Here is a 23,036-nt window from a genome sequence, read left to right as displayed (position 1 = left end):
TGCGCAGCATTTGTGCACCGCCGCCGTCAGTGTCAGCCAGTCTGCCATGGCATACGGAGCTCCATCGCAGTCTTTAACACTGGTAGCATGCCGCGACAGCGTGGACGTGAACCGTATGTGCAATTGACGGACTTTGAGCGAGGGCGTATAGTGGGCATGCGGGAGGCCGGGTGGACGTATCGCCGAATTGCTCAACACGTGGGGCGTGAGGTCTCCACAGTACATCCATGTTGTCGCCAGTGGTCGGCGGAAAGTGCACGTGCCAGTCAACATGGGACCGGACTGCAGCGACGCACGGATGCACGCCAAGACCGTAGGATCCTACGCAGTACCGTAGGGGACCGCACCGCCACTTCCCAGCATATTCGGGACACTGTTGCTCCTGGGGTATCGGCGAGGACCATTCGCAACCGTCTCCATGAAGCTGGGCTACAGTTTCGCACACCGTTAGGCCGTCTTCCGCTCACGCCCCAACATCGTGCAGCACGCCTCCAGTGGTGTCGCGACAGGCGTGAATGGAGGGACGAATGGAGACGTGTCGTCTTCAGCGATGAGAGTCGCTTCTGCCTTGGTGCCAATGATGGTCGTATGCATGTTTGGCGCCATGCAGGTGAGCGCCACAATCAGGACTGCATACGACTGAGGCACACAGGGCCAACACCCGGCATCATGGTGTGGGGAGCGATCTCCTACACTGGCCGTACACCTCTGGTGATCGTCGAGGGGACACTGAATAGTGCACGGTACATCCAAACCGTCATCGAACCCATCGTTCTACCATTCCTAGACCGGGCAAGGGAACTTGCTGTTCCAACAGGACAATGCACATCCACATGTATCCTGTGCCACCCAACGTGCTGTAGAAGGTGTAAGTCAACTACTCTGGCCAGCAAGATCTCCGGATCTGTCCCCCATTGAGCATGTTTGTGACTGGATGAAGCGTCGTCTCACGCGGTCTGCACGTCCAGCACGAACGCTGGTCCAACTGAGGCGCCAGGTGGAAATGGCATGGCAAGCCGTTCCACAGGACTACATCCAGCATCTCTACGATCGTCTCCATCGGAGAATAGCAGTCTGCATTGCTGCGAAAGGTGGATATACACTGCACTAGTGCCGACATTGTGCATGCTCTGTTGCCTATGTCTATGTGCCTGTGGTTCTGTCAGTGTGATCATGTGATGTATCTGACCCCAGGAATGTGTCAATAAAGTTTCCCCTTCCTGGGACAATGAATTCACGGTGTTCTTATTTCAATTTCCTGGAGTGTATATCTCCTTGCTAGGTGGCCAACCGTCTCGCTTCTCATTGGCTGTCAGCACTTACAACCAATAAGAACTCGCTTCTAGGGTGCGGCTCATGCCAAAATCTAGCTAGCACCAACCACTTCTCTAGCCTCATTGACGTCATCAAATTAATTAACACAAAACTCTCTAAATAAATAAACAAAACAAAATGAACTATAAGCTTTACTCTACATCTGGAAATTTATTATGTAGTCGCAAATGTCCTGGCTGTCTTATACATAAGCATACAAACTTGGATATCCGACATTCACTAGTAGGGGAACCACTAGTGGATTCGTTCCCACGTTACAGAGTTGGAACACTTGCCAGTTCCTGTAGAGAATTACATGAATGATTTTTAATAATGCCTAACATCCCACATACTGTCACGCACACATTCTCATTCACACGCACCCTGACACACAAAACACATATTTACTTAGAATTCTTGAAATTATTATAGAAAAGTCACAGAGGTTTTCTGAAACTAAAAACTTTCCAAATTTATATATGAACACTGAAAGTGTTATCAGATCATTGTACATAGTCACTGGAGGTGAACTGCTACATCACTGTATTTATTTAAATTCTTGACTGTCGGAAAATTACGTTTTTTTTAATGGAATTTTCCTAACTTCCAAAATACAACTATTTTTGATCTCAGACTTTGGCATATTGTTTGTTTTCGCAACAGAAGGTTGTACATCAAATATGACATTCCTCAGATTATTCCTTTATTAGTTATTAACATTTTTAGTTTCGTATAATGTAAGTGCCCTGGCAGCGCAATTCCACTGCTTTCACACACGCAGCTACAACAGATGGTCATGATGTCAGTCTGCAGGACACAACTCGTATGTTACTGACCGTATAATACTCTACCGGCTTACATAGCAGCCCACATACATTCTGAAGTAAAGCTTTTAATAGACATATGGGCGATCACGCACTAGTTGCGACGACACACTTTGTCAGCAGTAGACACACACACACACACACACACACACACACACACACACACACACACACACACGCGCGCACGCAAGTGCAACTTGCACACACATCTGCAGTGCAGCATCTCCGCTATATGGTGAGTAGCAACTTTCCTTCTCTTGTATTGTTACATTCCATCCTGGATTTTCCGTTATTTGATTTATTTATTCATTGTTTATTTTCCTAATGGCACCATATTACAAGCACGAAGCACTGCTGATATGGACCATCACAGCCACCATTTTCTCCAAATGAAATGGCATTCTTCTTCAGTCATTATTAACTCATCTTAAAGTACAAAGAGTAATCAGAGTTTTAATTATAGTTCCAAAAAATAAAGTTCATAGTTATTTGTTGTTTGTTTGCATAAGGGTGTCTGCAGTCCTGGTACACATTGAAATCAAAGTGTCACAGTATCACAGCATTCTGCAAGAGGTGCCAAAACAAATTGAGCAACCCACTGATAAAATGGAAACCGGTTGCACCAGTTTGTTTTGCACCAGTCTGCTCGAGCGATATGCAACAGTACTGTAACATGGGGATTTCAATGTGAACAATGACAAACAATTAAGTAACAATTAAAAATCCAGGATGGAATAATGACAATATTATGAAAAGGATAGATTGCTACTCACTATATAGTGGAAATGTTGAATCACAGACAGGCACAACAAAAAGATTGTTAAACAAGTAAGCTTTCACCAAAATGCCTTCTTCTGAATTAAAAGACAACAAACACATGCTCATTCAATGCAAATGCAGCTCTCACACACATGACCATTGTTTCGGGCTGCTGATGCCACACTGAGACTGGTCTCAGTAGGCAGAGACAGTGGTCATGTGTTTGGGAGAGCTTTTTGGCTGAAAGATTATTTGATCGGCAGTCTTGTTGTTATGCCTGTTAGCAATTCAACATATCCACTATATGGTGAGTAGCAATCTATCCTTTTCATAAACAAATTTTCAAGGTGGTAGTACAATATGTATGACTATTGTATGTTTAAGAATTTACTGAGTAATCTGTACTAAGCTAACTGCCCATGTCTTTACGAGAACACAAAAACTCACATTTCTTGCCTGCTGCAAGGCTGCCAACTTCTAAAGTAAATCTGTTATTGTGCTGGACACTTTTCAACAGGAAAACTAATAAAGTGAACCAACTTCCTTGGGATTTGGTCCAAACACAACAAAATAACTCAGGAATGCAATGTAGGCCAATTTAAAGGTTTGTAGTTGAACGTATCTGACAGCTGGTGGAGTTCCTCCACCAGGTAATCCTTGCAGTTCCCCTTTTTGGCAAGTGGGGATAGGTTTTCAGGCATTTTATAACCACTGTGGTTATGAACTACAGAGATTAGCTGGCAGAGGGACTCGGCCAGTTGTCAGATAAGTGTCTACCTACAAACCTTGCCATAATGACCCAATTTCAGAAATCAAATAGGATCTCCAGTGCATCCGCAAATCCTCAGGTCCATCCTAGAACTGATCCCCAGAACCTGTCTGTGTCCTGAGCCCCAGCACTCCCCACACTCCTAACTTCTACATGCTACCTACAGTTCATAAACCCAGGATTGGAGCAGCTGAATAACATTTCCTACCAGGGTTTCAAGCACCTGTCATCATGCCCTGAAATGAGGAATATCTTCCTCACCCCTCCCACAGCCCCTCCGCCCCTGCTCTCAGCACTTTACCTCATGTCTCATATCCCTGCAATAGACCTAGGTGCAAGACCTGTCCCTTAAATCCTCCCACTACATCTTCTCCAGTCCAATCACAGGCACCTCCTACCCAATCAAAGGCAGGGCCAACTGTAAAAGCACTCATTTGATCAACCAACTAAGTTTCAACTGCTGCGCAGCTTTCTATGTTGGCATGACAACTAACAAGCTTTCTGTCCACATGAATGGCCAGAATCAAAGTGTAACCAGGAGACAACTGGACCATACAGTTGCTGAACACGCCATCCAACATAATGTGATTCACTTAAATAACTGCTTAACAACCTGTTCCTACCACTTCCTACCAACCCCAGCTTTTCTGAACTGCACAGGTGGAAAATCTCCCTCCAATGTATGTTTTGTTCCTGTAACACCACTGGCCTAAACCTTTGCTAGTCCCTGTCTCCCACCTACCTAACAGCCATTTCCTGCCCCATCAAGTCCCTGCACATTCTGACAGACAGCACTAGCATATTCCCACACGCCTTCCCTGGTATGCCTCTCTCTTCCAACATCAGATGCCTTCTCGTTATCCCCATAAACCATCCCATCAGATTGCTGTCCCATCATATGAAGTACAGTTGGACTCCAACACCATGATTCAGTGGCCATGTGTGTTTAAGCCTTGCTTGTAGGAATATGTGTGTGTTTTTTACTGCAGAAGGACTTCGTCTGAATGCTTTTACATTTGAGCAGTTTTTTCACTGTGCCTATCTGCGACTCGGTGCCTCCTCTATGTGATGAATAGCAATCTATCCTTTTATATTTTATCTATGCAACTGAACCTTATGTACAAATTGTACATTTCACCTCCAAACAAACTGCTGAACATATATACCACAGTTAAATTATGAGGACAGGGAACTGATCACTCTAGATTCTGTTAAACTTCTTGGAGTCACTGTAAACAAAAACCTGTCAATGACTGGTCATGTGGATTGTTTAGTGACCACCTCGGAGTGTTGAAACTACAGAAATAAAGTCATCAGATCTATGATGGAGACAAACAATGGGCTGTCAGAGAAACAATTATTCAAAAGCCATGACTTGATGACAATTCCTTGTCTGTTCATATATAATGTACTCCTCTTTCAACTAAAAACCCTACAACTTGTTGAAGGAAATTCTTTTAAACATACATACGAAATGAGGCATAGACTGAATTTCATAATACGTTGTCAAAGACTCTGTTTGTTTCAAAATACTGTACTATATTACTACAAAGCTTTTATCTCCACACTCTCTTCAGGACCACATTTCCACACTCTCTTCAGCAGCAACACATAGAGGGCTGGAAAACATTCATTGTTTATGCCCAAAAGCAATTGTTGGAAATTCCTCAACTGGTTTTTCTAATATGTGTAGCATCTTTATTTAAGTGTTTAAGAATTAAGAGTGCTCAGCATTTCTCTCACATTTTATTGCCAGTGAAATAGGCCTATGATCATTTGCACTGCCCTTCTATGTATTTTCTCAAGACACCCTATTAGTTTGACCTGGTATAGCACCCAAACACTTGAGCAGTGTTACCAAATTGACTATACAATTATTTTATAACTTGTCACTTTTGTTGGTCTTTGTCTCTCCTTCTTTTTCACTGGTGCAGGAAATATTTGAACTTTAAGCTGTATTGTTCTTTTAGCAATAAACATTTAAAATTTGACTGCAAATTTTTGATTGCATATATGTATCTCTCATGTTACTTTTAACACAGACCGAAGGTATCATGTTTTTTCTAGAATAGCTGTAAGAAGTGGAATAGTCACCAAAATGTCAGAATTTTATAGTTGACAATGTGGTCACAAAACCAGAAGAATTTTATTTCCTGTGACAACGGCCGCAGAAGCCCACGTTTACAGTCAGACTAGAGATTACTGTCCCATGCATAGGATGGCATTAATGCCACAACACAAGCGACTGTGTATGGAGTTTTCTGTAATTAGGAAGCATGGACTGCTGATGAATGGTGTTGCACAATATTCAGTGATGAAATGCAGTTCTATATTACACCCGATGACAATCGTTGTCGAGTATGGCAGCAAGCTGATGAGAGATCCCATTCTTGTCTGTCATGCAATAGTACTGTGGAGCTATTTTTCAACAGGACAGTGGTCATCCACACATGGCATTTGTCTCTATGAAATTTCTGTATGATGTTGGATGTTGAGTTACTTTCATGGCCAGTGTGATCCCCAGATCTATTTCTGATAGAGTGTGTGGGACCACCTCAGACGCCAGTATACAGGATATCAAGGACCAGCTTGCCTCAGGGGAGGATACAATGACCTTATTGACATCCTTCACAATTCAGTCAGTGCATGAATCCAGGTCAGAAGAGATGCATTGTTATACTGATCATTGTGTCCTTATTTCAGGTTGTTTGTAAATTTGACTTGATTTTGTAACTGCTGCAATAACATCACATATTCTCTCGATTCATGTTTCCTTGTTCCCTTCTGGGTGCTTCACTTTTTTTGTCAGGCAGTCTAATTTTATGCATCTTTCATTACTAAAAGGTCAGATCATATTTATAGACTTTTGGGGATTACATCAATTTCCATAAAAATGTTCTCTGTTGTAAAACACAACATACTGTAAAACAATATCCAATGTTTCACACACTATCTTCACTCCTGTTCCAGTAATTTTCATTGGATTCCTTCCTCTCCACTTCCAACATCCACTCATATCATAAATTTCATTTCGACTCTTTTTTTTGAAAAATGTTAGGGCAGGAGAGATAATACTACATAAAGGTTAAGAAATCAGGATATGTCCTGATGAAGACCACTTGCAACACTGGAATCATTAGTTCTACATTTTACAATATAATGCTGTCTATTCCCCTGAGGAGTTTTATGTAAAAGACAAGAGCTTAAATTTTAGCAACATTTTAAAATTATCGCTAGGTATATTGAAATAAAGAATAACAGCAGCTTAGACTCAGGGATTAAAAATGAAGTACCCTTATTCTCTTCTATGTGTCATCACTGCTAGTATTATTGTCATTATTATGTTGTCATTGTGGTCTTCAGACCAAAGATTAGTTTGATGCACTCTATTCTGTGCAAGCTTCTCCACACCTGAATAACTACTGCAACATGCCACCATTTGAACCTGCCAATGAATTCATCCCTTGGTTTCTTCCTACAATTTTTATCTCTAACCCTTCTTCCCCCTCCACCCTCCCTCCCCAGTTACCAAACTAATGATACCTAAATGCCTCTTAACATGTGCTATCAACTGATCCCTTATTTTTAGGCAAATTGTGGCATAAATTTCAATTTCCCCCAATTTGATTCAGTACCTCCTCATCAGTCATTGATCTACCCATCTAATGTTCAGTATTCTTCCATAGCACCACACTTCAAAAGCTTCTATTCTGTTTTTGTCTGAACCGTGTCTTGTCCACATCTCTCTCCTATACATGGCTATGCTCTAGACAAATACCTTCAGAAAAGGTTTCCTAACATTTAAATGTATATTAAGCTGCGGTATATTCTTAGATTTATCCAAAGCATTAGATTTAATCAGCCATGACTTATTGCTTATGAAACTAGAATTTTATGGGTTTCCAGGGACTTGCCTTCAAATGATTCAAGTCTTATCTCTCTGATAGACAACAGAAAGTACAAATATGTCATGAAGGCAAAGAGTATCTTTCAGATTTCAAAAAACTAGCTATGGAGTGTCCCAGGTTTCTGTGTTAAGCCCACTGTTGTTCTTAGTGTACATAAACGATTTGCCAAACCATTTGACAGTTGCAAAAACAGTGATTTTTGCTGATGACACTAGCATTTTTATAAAAGGATACACTGAGGATAGTCTACAGCAGAGTGTCTCTAGGACAATAAATGAGACAGGAAAATGGTTTAGCAATAATGCTTTGTTCACAAATAAGGATAAAACAGTATTGATGTATTAAAGTAATATTAAAAGTAAAGCTAGAAGAAGAGTAAATCTGAGTTAGGGAACTGTTGTTGCACAAGCTCCATACACAAAATTCCTCAGTATATGGGTGGATGAGCGCTTGAGATGGGAAAAGCATTTAGAAGTTTTGAATAAAAAATTAAGTAAATGCTGCTATGTACTAAGAATGCTTCGGGAATGTTGCAACACTGAATCATTGCTGTGTGCCTATTATGCATACATGAACAGTTTGCTTAGATATGGTGTGATCTTCTGGGGAAATACAGGTATGGCAAAACAAGTTTTCGAACTTCAAAAAAGGGCTATTAGAATAATGAAAGGGGTTCCCTGCAGAGTGTCATGCAGGGAAATGAATTTAAAATAATGACTCTTCCTAGCATATACATCTATGAATGTGTATGTTTTCTGAAAGCTTATAAGGAATTTTCAACATTAAATAATCGGGTTCATAATCATGAAACAAGGAACAGGAATGATTTTCACAGACACACCCACAAAGGAGCACTCTACAAAAAAGGTGTAAACTACCAGCCCAAAATACTTTTTAGTGCATTGCCATCTACAAAAAAGAAAATTAAAGAATTTCATAAATTCAAGGTAGATCGTAAACAATTTTTACTAACACATAGTTTTTATAACATTAAAGAATATGTGAAAATGGAAAAGTAATATTATTTATATATACTGATATAAAATATTTGTATTTATTATCCAAGGTTTTCAAACAAATTAAATATAAGAAACTATATTGCAATTGGCTACATCCATACAATGTATAATGTTAACAGATGAATAAAGAGATTGATTGATTGATTACATGTCAACACATACTTCTTTTTCAGAAATGCTTTTCTTGCTACAGCCAGTTTCATTTCATATCCTCTCTACTTCAGTAACCAAAGAAAATGTCTGTTCTCTGAGCATAGGAAAGTACAGCTTGCATGAAGAAACCAGCACTAATAGCTTCAGGATGATAGCATTTGCCATTACAAAGAATGTGGTTATCAGCTCAACAGCATTCTCACATAAGAAAATTCATCTAGGAACATGGTGACCACCTGAAGGAGAAACTGTCAGATTGATAATGTAATGATAGACATGCAGCAAGGCTAACAGTGATAGATGTAGCATGATGAAGAGCAGAGTATGGTAAAGATCATTTCTTGGTGCAAGCAAAACTATACCTAGAAAAGGTCAGAGGAAGTTAGAAAACAAAGAATGAAATCCAGGGTTTAATATGCCTAAACTAAAAAGTGAGGAAAAGTGTAGAGAGTTTGAGTGAAAAATAAATAACCATTTTTACCTACTTAAAAATACAGATTATGTTGAAGATGTGGAGAAAGCTTGAAGATTATGTTGAAGATGTGGAGAAAGCTTGGCACACTGTGAAGATAGTCGTGACTATTGTTGTGAGTAAAGTGCTTGTAGAAAGAAAAAAAAAAAACAGGGTATAAGGAGATGGTTTAAAAAGGAATGTGGAGTTATGGTTAAGAGAAGGATGAAAATATGTGAGTTATGGCTACAGAATACAGATAACGAAACACTAAAGGAAACAAATCCAGAAGTGCACAGAGAGACATCTAGAATACAGAAAACTGAAAGCAGAAAATCCATAATAAAAATTCTTGAAAATGTGGAACTGGATAGCCAAAACCCAGATAGTAGGCGATCTTTCCAACATGTGAAAATGGAAGAGTTCACTGCAAGAAGTCAGTACATCTGTGACAAAAACGGAAACATGACTGTGGATACTGAACCAGTCTTAAGGCGATGGCAAGAATATTTCAGCAAACTATTCAACAAGTTTCAGTGAAAATCACAAAGAAACAAATGAGACAGAGATTGACATTGAACCAAAATTTGACAGGATTTCTGTATCTCTTTTCTTATTCAGAAATAATTTAATATGTTACCAAACTCGGAAGACAACAGCAAATTGACTTACTACATACAGGAGGTGCTAAGTCGCAGACAGGCAAAATGAAAATGACTGCAGGAAATATTTCAGCTTTTGAACAAAGTCTTTCATCAGCAGTAGAAAACTCATGCACACTCAAACAGTAACAACTCGCGCACACATGGGCACTGTCTCTAGGCACTAAGGCCTGACTGCAGTTATAGCATTCATTTTCACTGTCCTATCTGTGAATCAATGCATACTCCATACTGTCCTTTCCATATTGTTGTTTTTCATACAGGACTTTTTGTTATCTGGTTTAAACTCAGAAGAATACTTTTAAATTAACTTTGTTGAGGTTTCATCACAACCATTTTTAAAGTATTTTATGGTGAACATACTTCTACTGGTGTAGTGAGGGTCACATTCATGCTACTTAAGTTATTTGCCATAAATGGCTGATTTGAGATATTCCATGGTAGCATCAACTAAAGTTGACAACCATGTCTTTTCAAGAAGAGTTATAAAATGTTTGTCAAAATTTTTTGCAACACTGCTCACAACTGTTTCTGATGTATCATTTACTCTTAATGCTTTCTGATCTTCATCTCTGGTTCTACCTGTATTCCCCTCAGTATATACCATATCATCTTTACCTCATTACCTGATATGACTACTGTACCTTTTTCTCATAATGCATTGCTTTGGAGTCTGTATTACTATCTTCAATATTTTGCACAATGTCTAGTAAAGAGCTATAGCGTCAACATCAGAGCTGTTTTTCCTGACAGATATACATATCTCTTTATGCCTTACAAGATAATTTTATTCCTTGAGTAATCCATGGCTTCTTTTCAAACTGTAGTTTAATGTGGGTTAGTTTATGGGGGAAATGACTTTTACATAAGGTAAGGACTTTATTAACAAAATCATGAAATAATAATGAAACTTTCAATTGGGGAAACTATTAAATTGCAAGAATATGAAATGGCTGGGATAAAATTCCAGGTAGATAGTAACACTGCTCATAGAAACACTTTAAAGTAGAAAAAGATATTCCTAGCTGGGGGTATTTACTGTTCCTTCGCTAGCTGGGGGTATTTACTGTTCCTTTCGCAGGGATAGATATGACTGATTGGGAAAGGTTGGAATGGAGAGGGAGGTCACCCACACACCAGGTTGAGAAGGATTCACCTGTTGTGAGGATAAGAGGAGGCTAGTGTCTTTTCAGTGTATGTTTTTAAATGTTTATTCTGCAGATTTGGAATTTTGCCACCAAAACTTTTCTCTCTTCGTACATTTGGAGTGAAGAAAATAATGTTCAGTTGAGAATTATATATACAATAATAATTACAATAAATTACAAGGTATTACATAAAGGAAATAAAAGGAGGGTTTGATCTGCTGGCAGAAAAGCTAATGGATCTCATACTTTTAAGAAAATGACTTAACACTTTGTAGAACAAGCCAGAGCATAGCTCAGCCATAACCTTGTGTTAAAAAGACTGTGAGAGAGTATAGATTGGGCCGTGAATTTCGCGACATGCGAGTTACATATCTCTCAAAAACTGGACTCATTGTATATGAGAATAATGTATGGACATCTTGCTACCTTTTCCAAGACTGGTTCTGCCTTCTGTAGTCAATTTATATAATTATTTCAAAAGAGATATCACTGAATGTAACAGCTGCTTTTGTGAATAGGTAAGCCAATATGATCACACTGACATAATTTTGTGCATGTACTCATTAGTTTTGACAGTTTGCTGGAATTCTACTACAAATACATCATTTTTATTGAGCAACCAAGAAATTTTAGAAGCTGAAGAGGAAAACTGTTCCACACCTCACCTCACACTTTTGCTCTGTCATCATTATTTTAAGATTTGTAATCTATCATATAGGTAATGTAAATATGAAAATAAATTTGAAAGCTTTGTCTCTTTTTAGTATGTATTACTCTTGAAGATACATCAATTACATAATGCATTAAATAACAGTATAAATAGCCAGTTTCTTAGGCCCAATAATCTTCCAAGTGACTGATCTTCAAAGTGTTAAATCAGTGGGAGACTGATGAAATGTTATTTACAAAACAGCAGAAAGGACAACAATAAGCACCACCACAACTGTCAGCAGGAACAGAAATTGTGATATGCAAACTACCACATCCACATTTACTCTGAATAAACACCAATGAAATTTACAACTAATTCATTTAAGCATATAAAGAAGCTTAAAATATTTTAACATTACATGGAATCAATTCATACAATATGCTTGCAGTATATTAATTCATGTTTCATGCAAATATTGTACCTCACCTCTCAGGTATACAACGAATACAATCCTTGAAAGACCAGTCTTTCCCAAATTCTTCACCTTCTTCAACAGTCTGTGGCAGTCGGTGATGTAATGTCTCTGGAAGTCTCAGTCCAGACAGTCCTCCAATTACTGATATAGCTCCCATAATTACGAGTGGTAGCACTAAGTTTTCTGAACCCTGGAAAAAAAAAAAAAAAAAAAAAAAAATCGACTGTGCTTTCTGTGCTGTTATAACACATTTGAAGATTGAAGCATGGGTTTTTGCAGTCAAACAACAAAATAATAATATCCACACAAATATATCATTCTCACTACATATCAAAAGAAAGGCATTGCTGATGGCTTTTCAAAATATCTTACAATACTTCTTGCTTACGTTGCCAGACAAATCTCTATGCATATATATTTTATGAAGTGTGCTCTTAAGCAAAAACCTTATTTTGTGCATTAATACTTACACTTTTGTGTTTTGTCCCACACATAAGTTTTTCCTTGGATGTCACAGTCTCTGGTACGGTATTTGAGGACAAGTATTTATTTTTTGAGGCATACCAGTTTTACTCTGTGATATGGTATGCACCCAATTTTTTTCACAGTTTATGACTTATGTGATAGAGACTTTTAGAAATATTATGGCAAATAAATGTTACATAGCATCTACATAATTATACATAATTATACTTGGCGCAAACACTGTAATGATAAGTTATGACAATCCCTCCAGCCTCATTACAAGATAGATACATGTTACATTTTAAGACAATTACTGGACTGACCATTCGATATATATAATGTCTCATTGGTGATTCCTCCTAATGAATATATATTTTTCCAAGTCAGATACATGCAGTGTTTGTAGCAAAAGAAAGTCTCTATTTACAACTGTCTTCAAACTTAAAGTTCACTGAAAATTTTGGACGCAACTCATTTCGGGTAGAAAGATAATTTTTATTCCTAAAAATTAAATGCCTTGTAGGCCTTTACTGAACAACCAGTGGAGTCTCATACTAACACTGAAATATATTTACTTATTTAGGAAATTTGTTGCTGGTAATATAAATTTGTTTACGATTTTTGAATGTAAGTTCAATGAATGTAAGAGAAAGAAGTGCTCTAAATAAAAAAAATATATATATAAAAAATATCCTTAAACACTATTCAGAAAGGCATGTGGCACACTCACTCAAAAACCATATTTGTAGTTGAGTCTGGTCATTATCAGTATTGTTCAATGCTATTTGGACTGAAAAACATGCCAGCAAATTCTCAGCACCTGTAAGACAGCGACATATGGGGACTAAAACCAAAGAAATGCATGGTCTACTTACATGAATTCACTGCAGTCTTGAGCGATATCCAGGTTCATATGGTACACTTACATGAAGTCTTTGATCGGTTATGTGCAGCACGATGAACACACGGCTTAGAAAAGTGTCATTATGTCTTACAGGAGTTCTGTTATTTGGGCCACATTATTGGCCTGGGTGGTGTATGCAATGATCTGCAACTGTTGATGATGTGAGAAGCTTCCCAAAACCACCAGAGAAAAGGAATTGCTGTCATGTTAAGACTTGGCTAATTTCTACAGAAAATTTATTCTAAAATTTGCTGAAATTGCAAGGCCCCTCAAACAGTTATTAAAAATGGGAGTCAAATTTCAATGAAGCATTTGTAAGACAGAAATATTTATTGACCATTAGCCCAGTACTGGTTTTCCTGAGCTAACAAAAGCAATTTATTCTATCATGTGGCACCAGCAATTTTAGCATGCGGTGCATTTTACGCCAAGAGGTACATAGACAAGTACATCCAATAGCATATGTGTCAAAACAACTCAATAAGGCAGAGAAAAATTACTTCACTGTGGCAAAGGGAATGACAGCATTAATTTATGGCATACTTATTTCACTGTTATTTGTACAGTTGACACCTCAGGGTAATAACTACGAGTTCTGTTCAAAAAATTCCGAACTCTGTTGACAAAATTTTCCTACACTTACCTTTTACTTATTGTGCACAGTCTCCTTCAAAATACTCTCTTCCACAATTGATACACTGCTCCCAGTGGTGTTTCCACTTCTAGAAGCAGTCTTGGTATGTCTCTTGCTGGCTCGCATAAAGTGCCATCTGCAAATTTTCTTTTATCTCATCTATTGTTGCAAATCTTCGTCCTTTCCATGGGGTTTTCAACTTTGGAAATTGAAAAAAAAAGTCTGCAGGGGCAAGGTCTGGAGAACAAGGAGGATGTGGTAGCAAGGCGATTTCAGTTTTTGTGCAACAGCTATGCACCAACAGGGATGAATGTGTGGGTGCATTATTATGATGCGTGCTCACCACATTTCAGGCCACTCTCACATTTTATCGTGTTGCAATACATCCCAATGGTACCACTGACTAACAGTTTGTCCCTGTGGCACAAATTCATGATGAACTAATCCTCCAAAGTCAAAGAAAACTATCAGGATGGCTATGACATTTGACCTGACATGATGAGCTGTTTTTGGTCTTGGAGAACTTTTCCTGCCCCGTTATGAAGATTGAACCTTGGTCTCAACATCATAACCATAGACCTGTGTCTCATACCAGTTATGATTCTCTTAAGGAACATCTCGTACTCATTATCATAATTCAAAAACTCTTCACAGAGTTTTCATCTTCACTCATAAGCTGTGGGACAAACTTGGTAGCAATGTGATGCATTCCAAGATGCTGTGTCAGAATTTGATGATATGATCCAACTGAAATTTCACATTCTTCTGCAACTTCTCAGTCAGTCAGTCTTAGATTAGCACACATATTTCATTGATGTTACTGATGTGAGCATCATCAGTAGACATCAAAGGGCATCCTGAACAATGGTCTTCTTTAACATCCATTTGGGCATTCGTATACTGTGTGAACCATTTGTAGGCTTCCTGCAGCATTTGGTGTGTCTCTGTAAAGGTATTCTTCACTTTCATGCAAAATTTAATTCAGATGCGCTGCCCCTCTAACTCTGCCATACCGAAATTCCCAAATGGTGCAACACAATGTTCTGCTGAATACAGTACTGGCCAACAACTAACAGATATACAATAATGAAACTTCCAGCAGTTACTTATTTAATACAGGTGTGTGCAGGGATGACAACAGCATTTTTCTCCAAAACACCATTGAGCAAAATTACGATTGCTCCGGAATTTTTTGAACAGACGTTGTATTCATACTGCACTGAAATGGCTAATGGGGCACAAAGATCTGACAAGTTGTTTAAATAGACGGACATTATGACTGAGTGAATTCAACTTTCAAGTTGTACGTTGACCAGACAAATCATATGGAAATGCAGATGGACCTGGTCAAAAAATGTATGCCTTGGAATGTGCCAGGGTAGACACAGGAAATGGCAAGAAGAACAAGGTGCTTACCCGGAATGTCAGCAGTTCATTAAGCAAACACAATTCAGCACTGAAGACTTGGTGCTGTATAGAAAGACAGTGGTCTGTGCATAGTGCTACCTGCAAAATTGCTGAATGATGTATTCAGTCACACACAGGATTTAATTTTAGCTGGATACAGTGGCTGCTGAGTGACAGGATGCAGAATTGCACAAAACTAGTGGTGGAAGACATGCTAACAAGATGTCAAACATTATTTCAAAAATTGTGTTGCATGCATGCTTAGTGAAACTCAGCTATCAAAAAGTTACCAGAGGGAGGGAAACTATTCCACAGGATTGACAATGATATACTCAGACTATCTGCTCAAGCACCAACAGGGAACTGTTATATACTAACAATAATTTATCACTTCTCATATTTCATTTCCATGATAGCCATACCCAAGCAGCAGGCAGGTAGCAGCACAAGTGGTGTTTAATCAGTGGATGCTAAAGTTCGGGATGCCTGAGACAGTGATAATGGACCAAGAAATAAATTTTCTGTCAGGTTTATTAAAGCAGTTGTGTTGATAACTGTGCATTAAAAAATTCAGGATTAGCACATTACAGCTGCATGCAAACAGATAAACTGAGAGAGCCCATCCAACAATAGGAAAAATGTTGATTTGAAGCCACCACAACAACAGGGATGCCCTATCCCTCATGTAGTAGCACCGTATAACTCAAAACCCCACAAGAGTACAGGCTGCCCTATATGAGGTTGTTTTCAGTCAAAAGAAGCCATCTCTTTTTGAGCTATGTAAACTCTTTCCTGGAAAACTTGGTTTAGTAAGTCTGGTAAAAAAGCAAGAAAAAATGTTTATTTCATAAACAACTCATCTTACTTTTCGATATAGTCACCTTTGATGGACACACACACTTGGTTTAGCGATCCTCCAGCATTTTCATCCCATCAGAAAAATAGATTCTGCCAAACACAAAAATACTCATTGACTGCAACTATCACTTCCTCATTTGATGAAAATTTCTACAAAGCAAGTCAAAGTTTCAAGTTAGGGAACAGGAAGAAGTCACTTTGGGCTACATCTGGGGAATAGTCTGGATGGAGAACAAATTCAAATACCAATTCGTGAAATTTCTTCGATGTTGTTGATAAAGTGTGGGATGGTGCATTATCCTGGTAAAAGATCACTTTTTTGCTTGCCAATCTTTGTCTTTTTTCAGCTAAAGCAAGTTTCAAACAACCCAACAATGAAGCATAATAGGGCCCAGTTACAGTTATCTATGACGATTATTCCTTGGGATTAAAAAAAACAATCACCTTCATCTTACGAGCTGACAAAATGGTCTTTGCCTTCTTCGGTGCTCTTTCATTATCTTTTGTCCATTGTTTTGACTGCCGTTTTGGCTCTAGTGTGTAATGATGGATCCAGGTTTCATCAACAGTCACTAACGGGTGTAAAAAATCTTGCACTCTCTGATTAAACATCACCAAACACTGTGTTGAAATGTTGTGCCAGGTGTGCTTTTGGTTGACTTTGAGCAATTGCAAAACCCACTTGGTACACAGTTTTTGAATAGTCAATTCTCCATGTAGGATATTATGCAGTCACTCAGTTGAGATGCATACAGTCTACGCAATCTCATGAATTTTTATTCAGAGATCTTGCATTACCGTCTCATGAATTTTGTCAATGGTTTGCTAGGTGGTAATCTCAGTTGGATGACTGGAGTGCCTTTTCTTTGTTGTTGTCTGATCATGTTTGAATTCATTAATCCAAATGTAAATGGCCTCCAATAATGGTGCAGTGTCCAAGCGAACTTCATCCCTGTGATACCAGCCAGTCTCTCACTAGTCACTGAAGTCTTACATGTGTGCCATTGGATATCAGAGTATTTTGATCTTGCCTGATTAATATTCCAATCATTGGAATAATCGAGCTTACCAACCATGAAGGTGCAACAAAAACATTGCATTCTTTCATGGAAATTTACCAGACTTGTAAAGCCACCCTCATATCATCACTTTGAAATATTTAAAAAAGTTTAAAATATTTGGCAACAAGTTAAAGGGATGAACAGTAAGGCCTTGGAAGTTACCCAGAGTAAAAAGGCAACCAAAGTATCTGTCAGACAGTGGGTGATGCTAACCAATTCTTATGTGCCGAAGGGAAAGACCTAAGATTTTTGCATGTTACCAAGTAATAGAAATGACATGAGTGTTAAATTACAACTCCCAATGTGGATCATGGTAATGCACATAGGCCATATTTGCCTATTTAAATCAATGCCAGACCTGCTGCTTCCATTTCTGGCGGCATGTTCAGAAGAGGTGAGGAGGTACCGGGGGGAAAAGGAAAAGAAGAGTAAGATACAGCTAAGTAAACAGGATGCACCTACAGTTATTCTGACCTACCTATGCACCTTAAGGTCAAGCTGGATTGCAAAATAACTGAGAATGCAGTACATATCTGAGTTTTTTGTGTTTTCTTAGAAATTATAGATATACGAATGTTTATATTTAAGTTTTAAGAAGTACCAAACTGTAGAGGGTATTGTTTTTATGATAAAGACTCTCAACTGCGTGTAAGGGAAACATTTCCTTTATGTACCAGGTTGAAGAAATTTTTGGTGAAATTTTTGTTCCCAACACTATCAATAGTTGTGGAACCATAGTTATACCTTGGTAGAAAAAAACAATGATGCTGCAAGGTATGATATGTAAATTATTTTGTGGAGAAGGCGCTTTTAGTTTATGTGGAAGTAATTGTCAATTGTGTATAGGCTTGTAACAGTATTAAGGTTGTCACTGAGTGAGAGTATGAATATGAGCGCATGATATTAGTCATGGTCATTTAGCTTTGAGGTTATAAGATGAAAGGTAGCATTACATAGGAAGTCCAACACACTGCTCTCCACGCATGAGTTACTGCACTGCCAGATGGGCCAATTACCATCTGTCCTACACATTGGGTACACACCATCCCCAGTTGAGTGAGTTCACCCTGTTCTGCTCCCTGAAATATGTAACAGAATGTCACAAAGAGGTGATTAAGGACAAAATGGAATTCTTGCACAGCATAGCACATTGGTCACGTTCAGTGATAAACCTAGTGGTCATCATTTTTACTTGGTTTGAGCAAGGATGTTACAGTGGCACACAGCAGATGAAGCTACAGAGACGAGGGATATTGATCAATGGCACTCATTGTGATATTTTCTTTAATATCTGAGAGTAATTTGGATTCCCTGCCTTGCCCAACTATCAACAAATAGAATTCATCAGAAATACTTGAGGCTCCAGGTGACAGCCGTTGCTCGTGCCTGCACAAGGCATGGTTGCTCCAGCAAGCAAATGAGAGGGCACCATCCTCTGATGACTCTTTACCGATATACTGCAGCCCAGCAATTCCAGCCAGTCTGCGGCTCATGCCTGCACAAGGCGTGGTCGCTGAGGCAAGCAAATGAGAGGGCGCCATCCTCTGATGACTCTTTACCAATATACTGCAGCCCAGCAATTCCAGTCAGTCTATCATTAGTCACTGAAGCCTTACATATGTGCCACTGGATAGCAGAGTATTTTAATATTTTGACATTGCCTGATTAACTTTTGTAATTTGGACTTTTCCCTGGATTGTAGTATATGCTTAGACAATTTGGCTACACTTTGAACTTGTGCTGGTTATTAATTTACCTCATGATATCCGCCGTTAGCACCAGAACCACCCATTTCATTCCACCAGTCTCCTTGTTACCATAAGTGCAAGTAATCATAAGCTGTGTTTCTGCTTATGCAGAGTAGGATAGAAAATTTTTGGACCAATCTTCCGATTACCCACCACAGCCTTCAATATCACTGATACATTAACTGACTAACTGGATCTACCCTTTGAGATCTTACCCATTGAAAACCTGCCGTATTTCAATAACCATTTACTCCCAACTTTGCTCACCACTTTAGATATGACATTAGCTGCGCCAATGGCTGCATCCCTCCCACGAACCATGGACCTTGCCGTTGATGGGGAGGCTTGCATGCCTCAGCGATACAGAAGGCAACCACATCGGATGGGTATCTGTTGAGAGGCCAGACAAAAATGTGGTTCCTGAAGAGGGGCAGCAGACTTTTCAGTAGTTGCAGGGGCAACAGTCTGGATGATTAACTGATCTGGCCTTGTAACACTAACCAAAACAGCCTTGCTGTGCTGGTACTGCGAACGGCTGAAAGCAAGGGGAAACTACAGCTGTAATTTTTCCCGAGGTCGTGCAGCTTTACTGTACGGTTAAATGATGATGGCGTCCTCTTGGGTAAAATATTTCGGAGGTAAAATAGTCCCCCATTCGGATCTCCAAGGGGGGACTACTCAAGAGGACATTGTTATCAGCAGAAAGAAAACTGGCGTTCTATGGACTATCAGATCACTTAATCGGGCAGGTAGGTTAGAAAATTTAAAAGGGAAATGGATAGGTTAAAGTTAGATATAGTGGGAATTAGTGAAGTTCGGTGGCAGGAGGAACAAGGCTTTTGGTCAGGTGAATACAGGGTTATAAATACAAAATCAAATAGGGGTAATGCAGGAGTAGGTTTAATAATGAATAAAAAAAAAAAAAACACGAGTGCAGGTAAGCTACTACAAACAGCATAGAGAACGCATTATTGTGGCCAAAACAGACACAAAGACCATGCCTACTACAGTAGTACAAGTTTATATACCAACTAGTTCTGCAGATGATGAAGAAATTGATGAAATGTATGATGAGATAAAAGGAATTATTCAAGTAGTGAAGGGAGCCGAAAATTTAATAGTCATGGGTGACTGGAATTCGAGAGTAGGAAAAGGGAGAGAAGGAAACGTAGTTGGTGAATATGGATTGGGGGTAAGAAATGGAAAGGAAGCCGACTGGCAGAATTTTGCACAGAGCATAACTTAATCATAGCTAACACTTGGTTCAAGAATCATGAAAGAATCCTGGAGATACCAGAAGGTATCAGATAGATTATATAATGGTAAGACAGAGATTTAGGAACCAAGTTTTAAATTGTAAGACATTTCCAGGGGCAGATGTGGACTCTGACCACAATCTGTTGATTATGAACTGTAGATTAAAACTCAAGAAACTGCAAGAAGGTGGGAATTTAAGGAGATGGGACCTGGATAAACTGACTAAACCAGAGGTTGTACAGACTTTCAGGGGAGAATAAGGGAACAATTGACAGAAATGGGGGAAAGATATACAGCAGAAGAAGAATGGGTAGCAATGAGGGATGAAGTAGTGAAGGCAGCAGAGGACCAAGTAGGTAAAAAGACGAGGGCTGGTAGAAATCCTTGGGTAACAGCAGCAATATTGAATTTAATTGATGAAAGGAGAAAATATAATAATGCCTTAAATGAAGCAGGCAAAAAGGAATACAAATGTCTCAAAAATCAGATCGACAGGAAGTGCAAAATGACTAAGCAGGAATGCCTAGAGGACAAATGTAAAGATGTAGAGGCTTATCTCACTAGGGGTAAGATAGATACTGCCTACAGGAAAATTAATGAGACCTTTGGAGGAAAGAGAACCACTTGTATGAATATCAAGAGCTCAGATGGAAACCCAATTCTAAGCAAAGAAGGGAAAGCAGCAGAAAGGTGGAAGGAGTATGTACTTGAGGACAATATTATGGAAATGGAAGAGGATGTAGATGAAGATGAAATGGGAGATATGATACTGCGTGAAGAGTCTGACAGAGCACTGAAAGATCTGAGTCGAAACAAGGCCCCGGGAATAGACAGCATTCCATTAGAACTACTGATGGCCTTGGGAGAGCCAGTCCTGACAAAACTCTACCATCTGGTGAGCAAGATGAATGAGACAGCCAAAATACCTTTAGACTTCAAGAAGGATACAATAATTCCAATCCCAAAGAAAGCAGATGTTGACAGATGTGAAAATTACCGAACTATCAGTTTAATAAGTCACAGCTGCAAAATACTAACGCAAATTCTTTACAGACGAATGGAAAAACTGGTGGAAGCCGGCCTCGGGGAAGATCAGTTTGGATTCTGTTGAAATGTTGGAACACGTGAGGCAATACTGACCTTACGACTTATCTTAGAAGAAAGATTAAGGAAAGGCAAACCTACGTTTCTAGCATTTGTAGACTTAGAGAAAGCTTTTGACAATGTTGACTGGAATACTCTCTTTCAAATTCTAAAGGTTGCAGGGGTAAAATACAGGGAGAGAAAGATTATTTACAATTTGTACAGAAACCACATGGCAGAGGGGCATGAAAGGGAAGCAGTGGTTGGGAAGGGAGTGAGACAGGGTTGTAGCCTATCCCTGTTGTTATTCAATTTGTATATTGGGCAAGCAGTAAAGGAAACAAAAGAAAAATTCGGAGTAGGTATTAAAATTCATGGAGAAGAAATATAAACTTTGAGGTTCGCCGATGACCTCGTAATTCTGTCAGAGGCAGCAAAGGACTTGGAATGGAATGGAATGGAACGGAATGGACGCTGTCTTGAAAGGAGGATATAAGATGAACATCAACAAAAGCAAAACGAGGATAATGGAATGTAGTCGAATTAAGTCGGGTGATGCTGAGGGAATTAGATTAGGAAATGAGACACTTAAAGTAGTAAAGGAGTTTTGCTATTTGGGGAGCAAAATAACTGATGATGGTCGAAGTAGAGAGGATATAAAATGTAGACTGGCATTGGCAAGGAAAGTGTTTCTGAAGAAGAGACATTTGTTAACAATGAGTATAGATTTAAGTGTCAGGAAGTCATTTCTGAAAGTATTTGTATGGAGTGTAGCCATGTATGGAAGTGAAACATGGACGATAAATAGTTTGGACAAGAAGAGAATAGAAGCTTTTGAAACGTGGTGCTACAGAAGAAAGCTGAAGATTAGATGGACAAGAAGAAGGGACAGGTTGGTAGGACATGTTCTGAGGCATCAAGGGATAACAAATTAGCATTGGAGGGCAGCGTGAAGGGAAAAATCGATGAGGGAGATGAAGAGATTAATACACTAAGCAGATTCAGAGGGATGTAGGTTGCAGTAAGTACTGGGAGATGAAAAAGTTGCACAGGATAGAGTAGCATGGAGAGCTGGATCAAACCAGTCTCAGGACTGAAGACCACAGCAACAACATGGCTGCATATCAGTGGAACAACCTGTTGACCATATGACATGGTATCATACAGATGATCATTGTCAACTTGTAACCATAGAAACCACAACTTCAGCTGTCTGCACAATTTTAGCCATAAGAGGTATTGTTTACCACCAGTTCAAGAACAGTGTTGTCCAAACTCCATCACAAGAAACATTCAACCTATCGGTTCTGACCTCCATTATGTTTCTCTCTGTTCAAATATCAACATTGGAGATCATAAGGTTTCTTTCAAATCTCACTTCCCCATCCATGAATTGATTTGACTCAGCATTCTTCAGCTGCTTTAATAGCCGAAGGAAAGAAGTGACAATTAGAACTTGGATTTTTGAGTGAGAATGTTGTAAAT

At 39.0% G+C, this 23,036-nt stretch overlaps 1 protein-coding gene across 3 annotated transcripts in view; it reads right to left on the bottom strand.

Annotated features, from left to right (window-relative positions):
• LOC126272884 (carcinine transporter) overlaps window positions 1-23,036 on the bottom strand; it is a 414,147-nt gene that overhangs the window by 34,452 nt on the left and 356,659 nt on the right. For all 3 annotated transcript variants that reach the window (XM_049976130.1, XM_049976131.1, XM_049976132.1), the window contains one exon: window positions 12,146-12,324. In XM_049976130.1, coding sequence (XP_049832087.1) covers window positions 12,146-12,324 — 179 coding nt within the window. The remainder of the gene's footprint in view (window positions 1-12,145; window positions 12,325-23,036) is intronic.

Source organism: Schistocerca gregaria, chromosome 5, assembly GCF_023897955.1.
Source record: "Schistocerca gregaria isolate iqSchGreg1 chromosome 5, iqSchGreg1.2, whole genome shotgun sequence".
NCBI classification, from domain to species: domain Eukaryota; kingdom Metazoa; phylum Arthropoda; class Insecta; order Orthoptera; family Acrididae; genus Schistocerca; species Schistocerca gregaria.
This window is presented reverse-complemented; position numbering and strand designations above follow the sequence as displayed.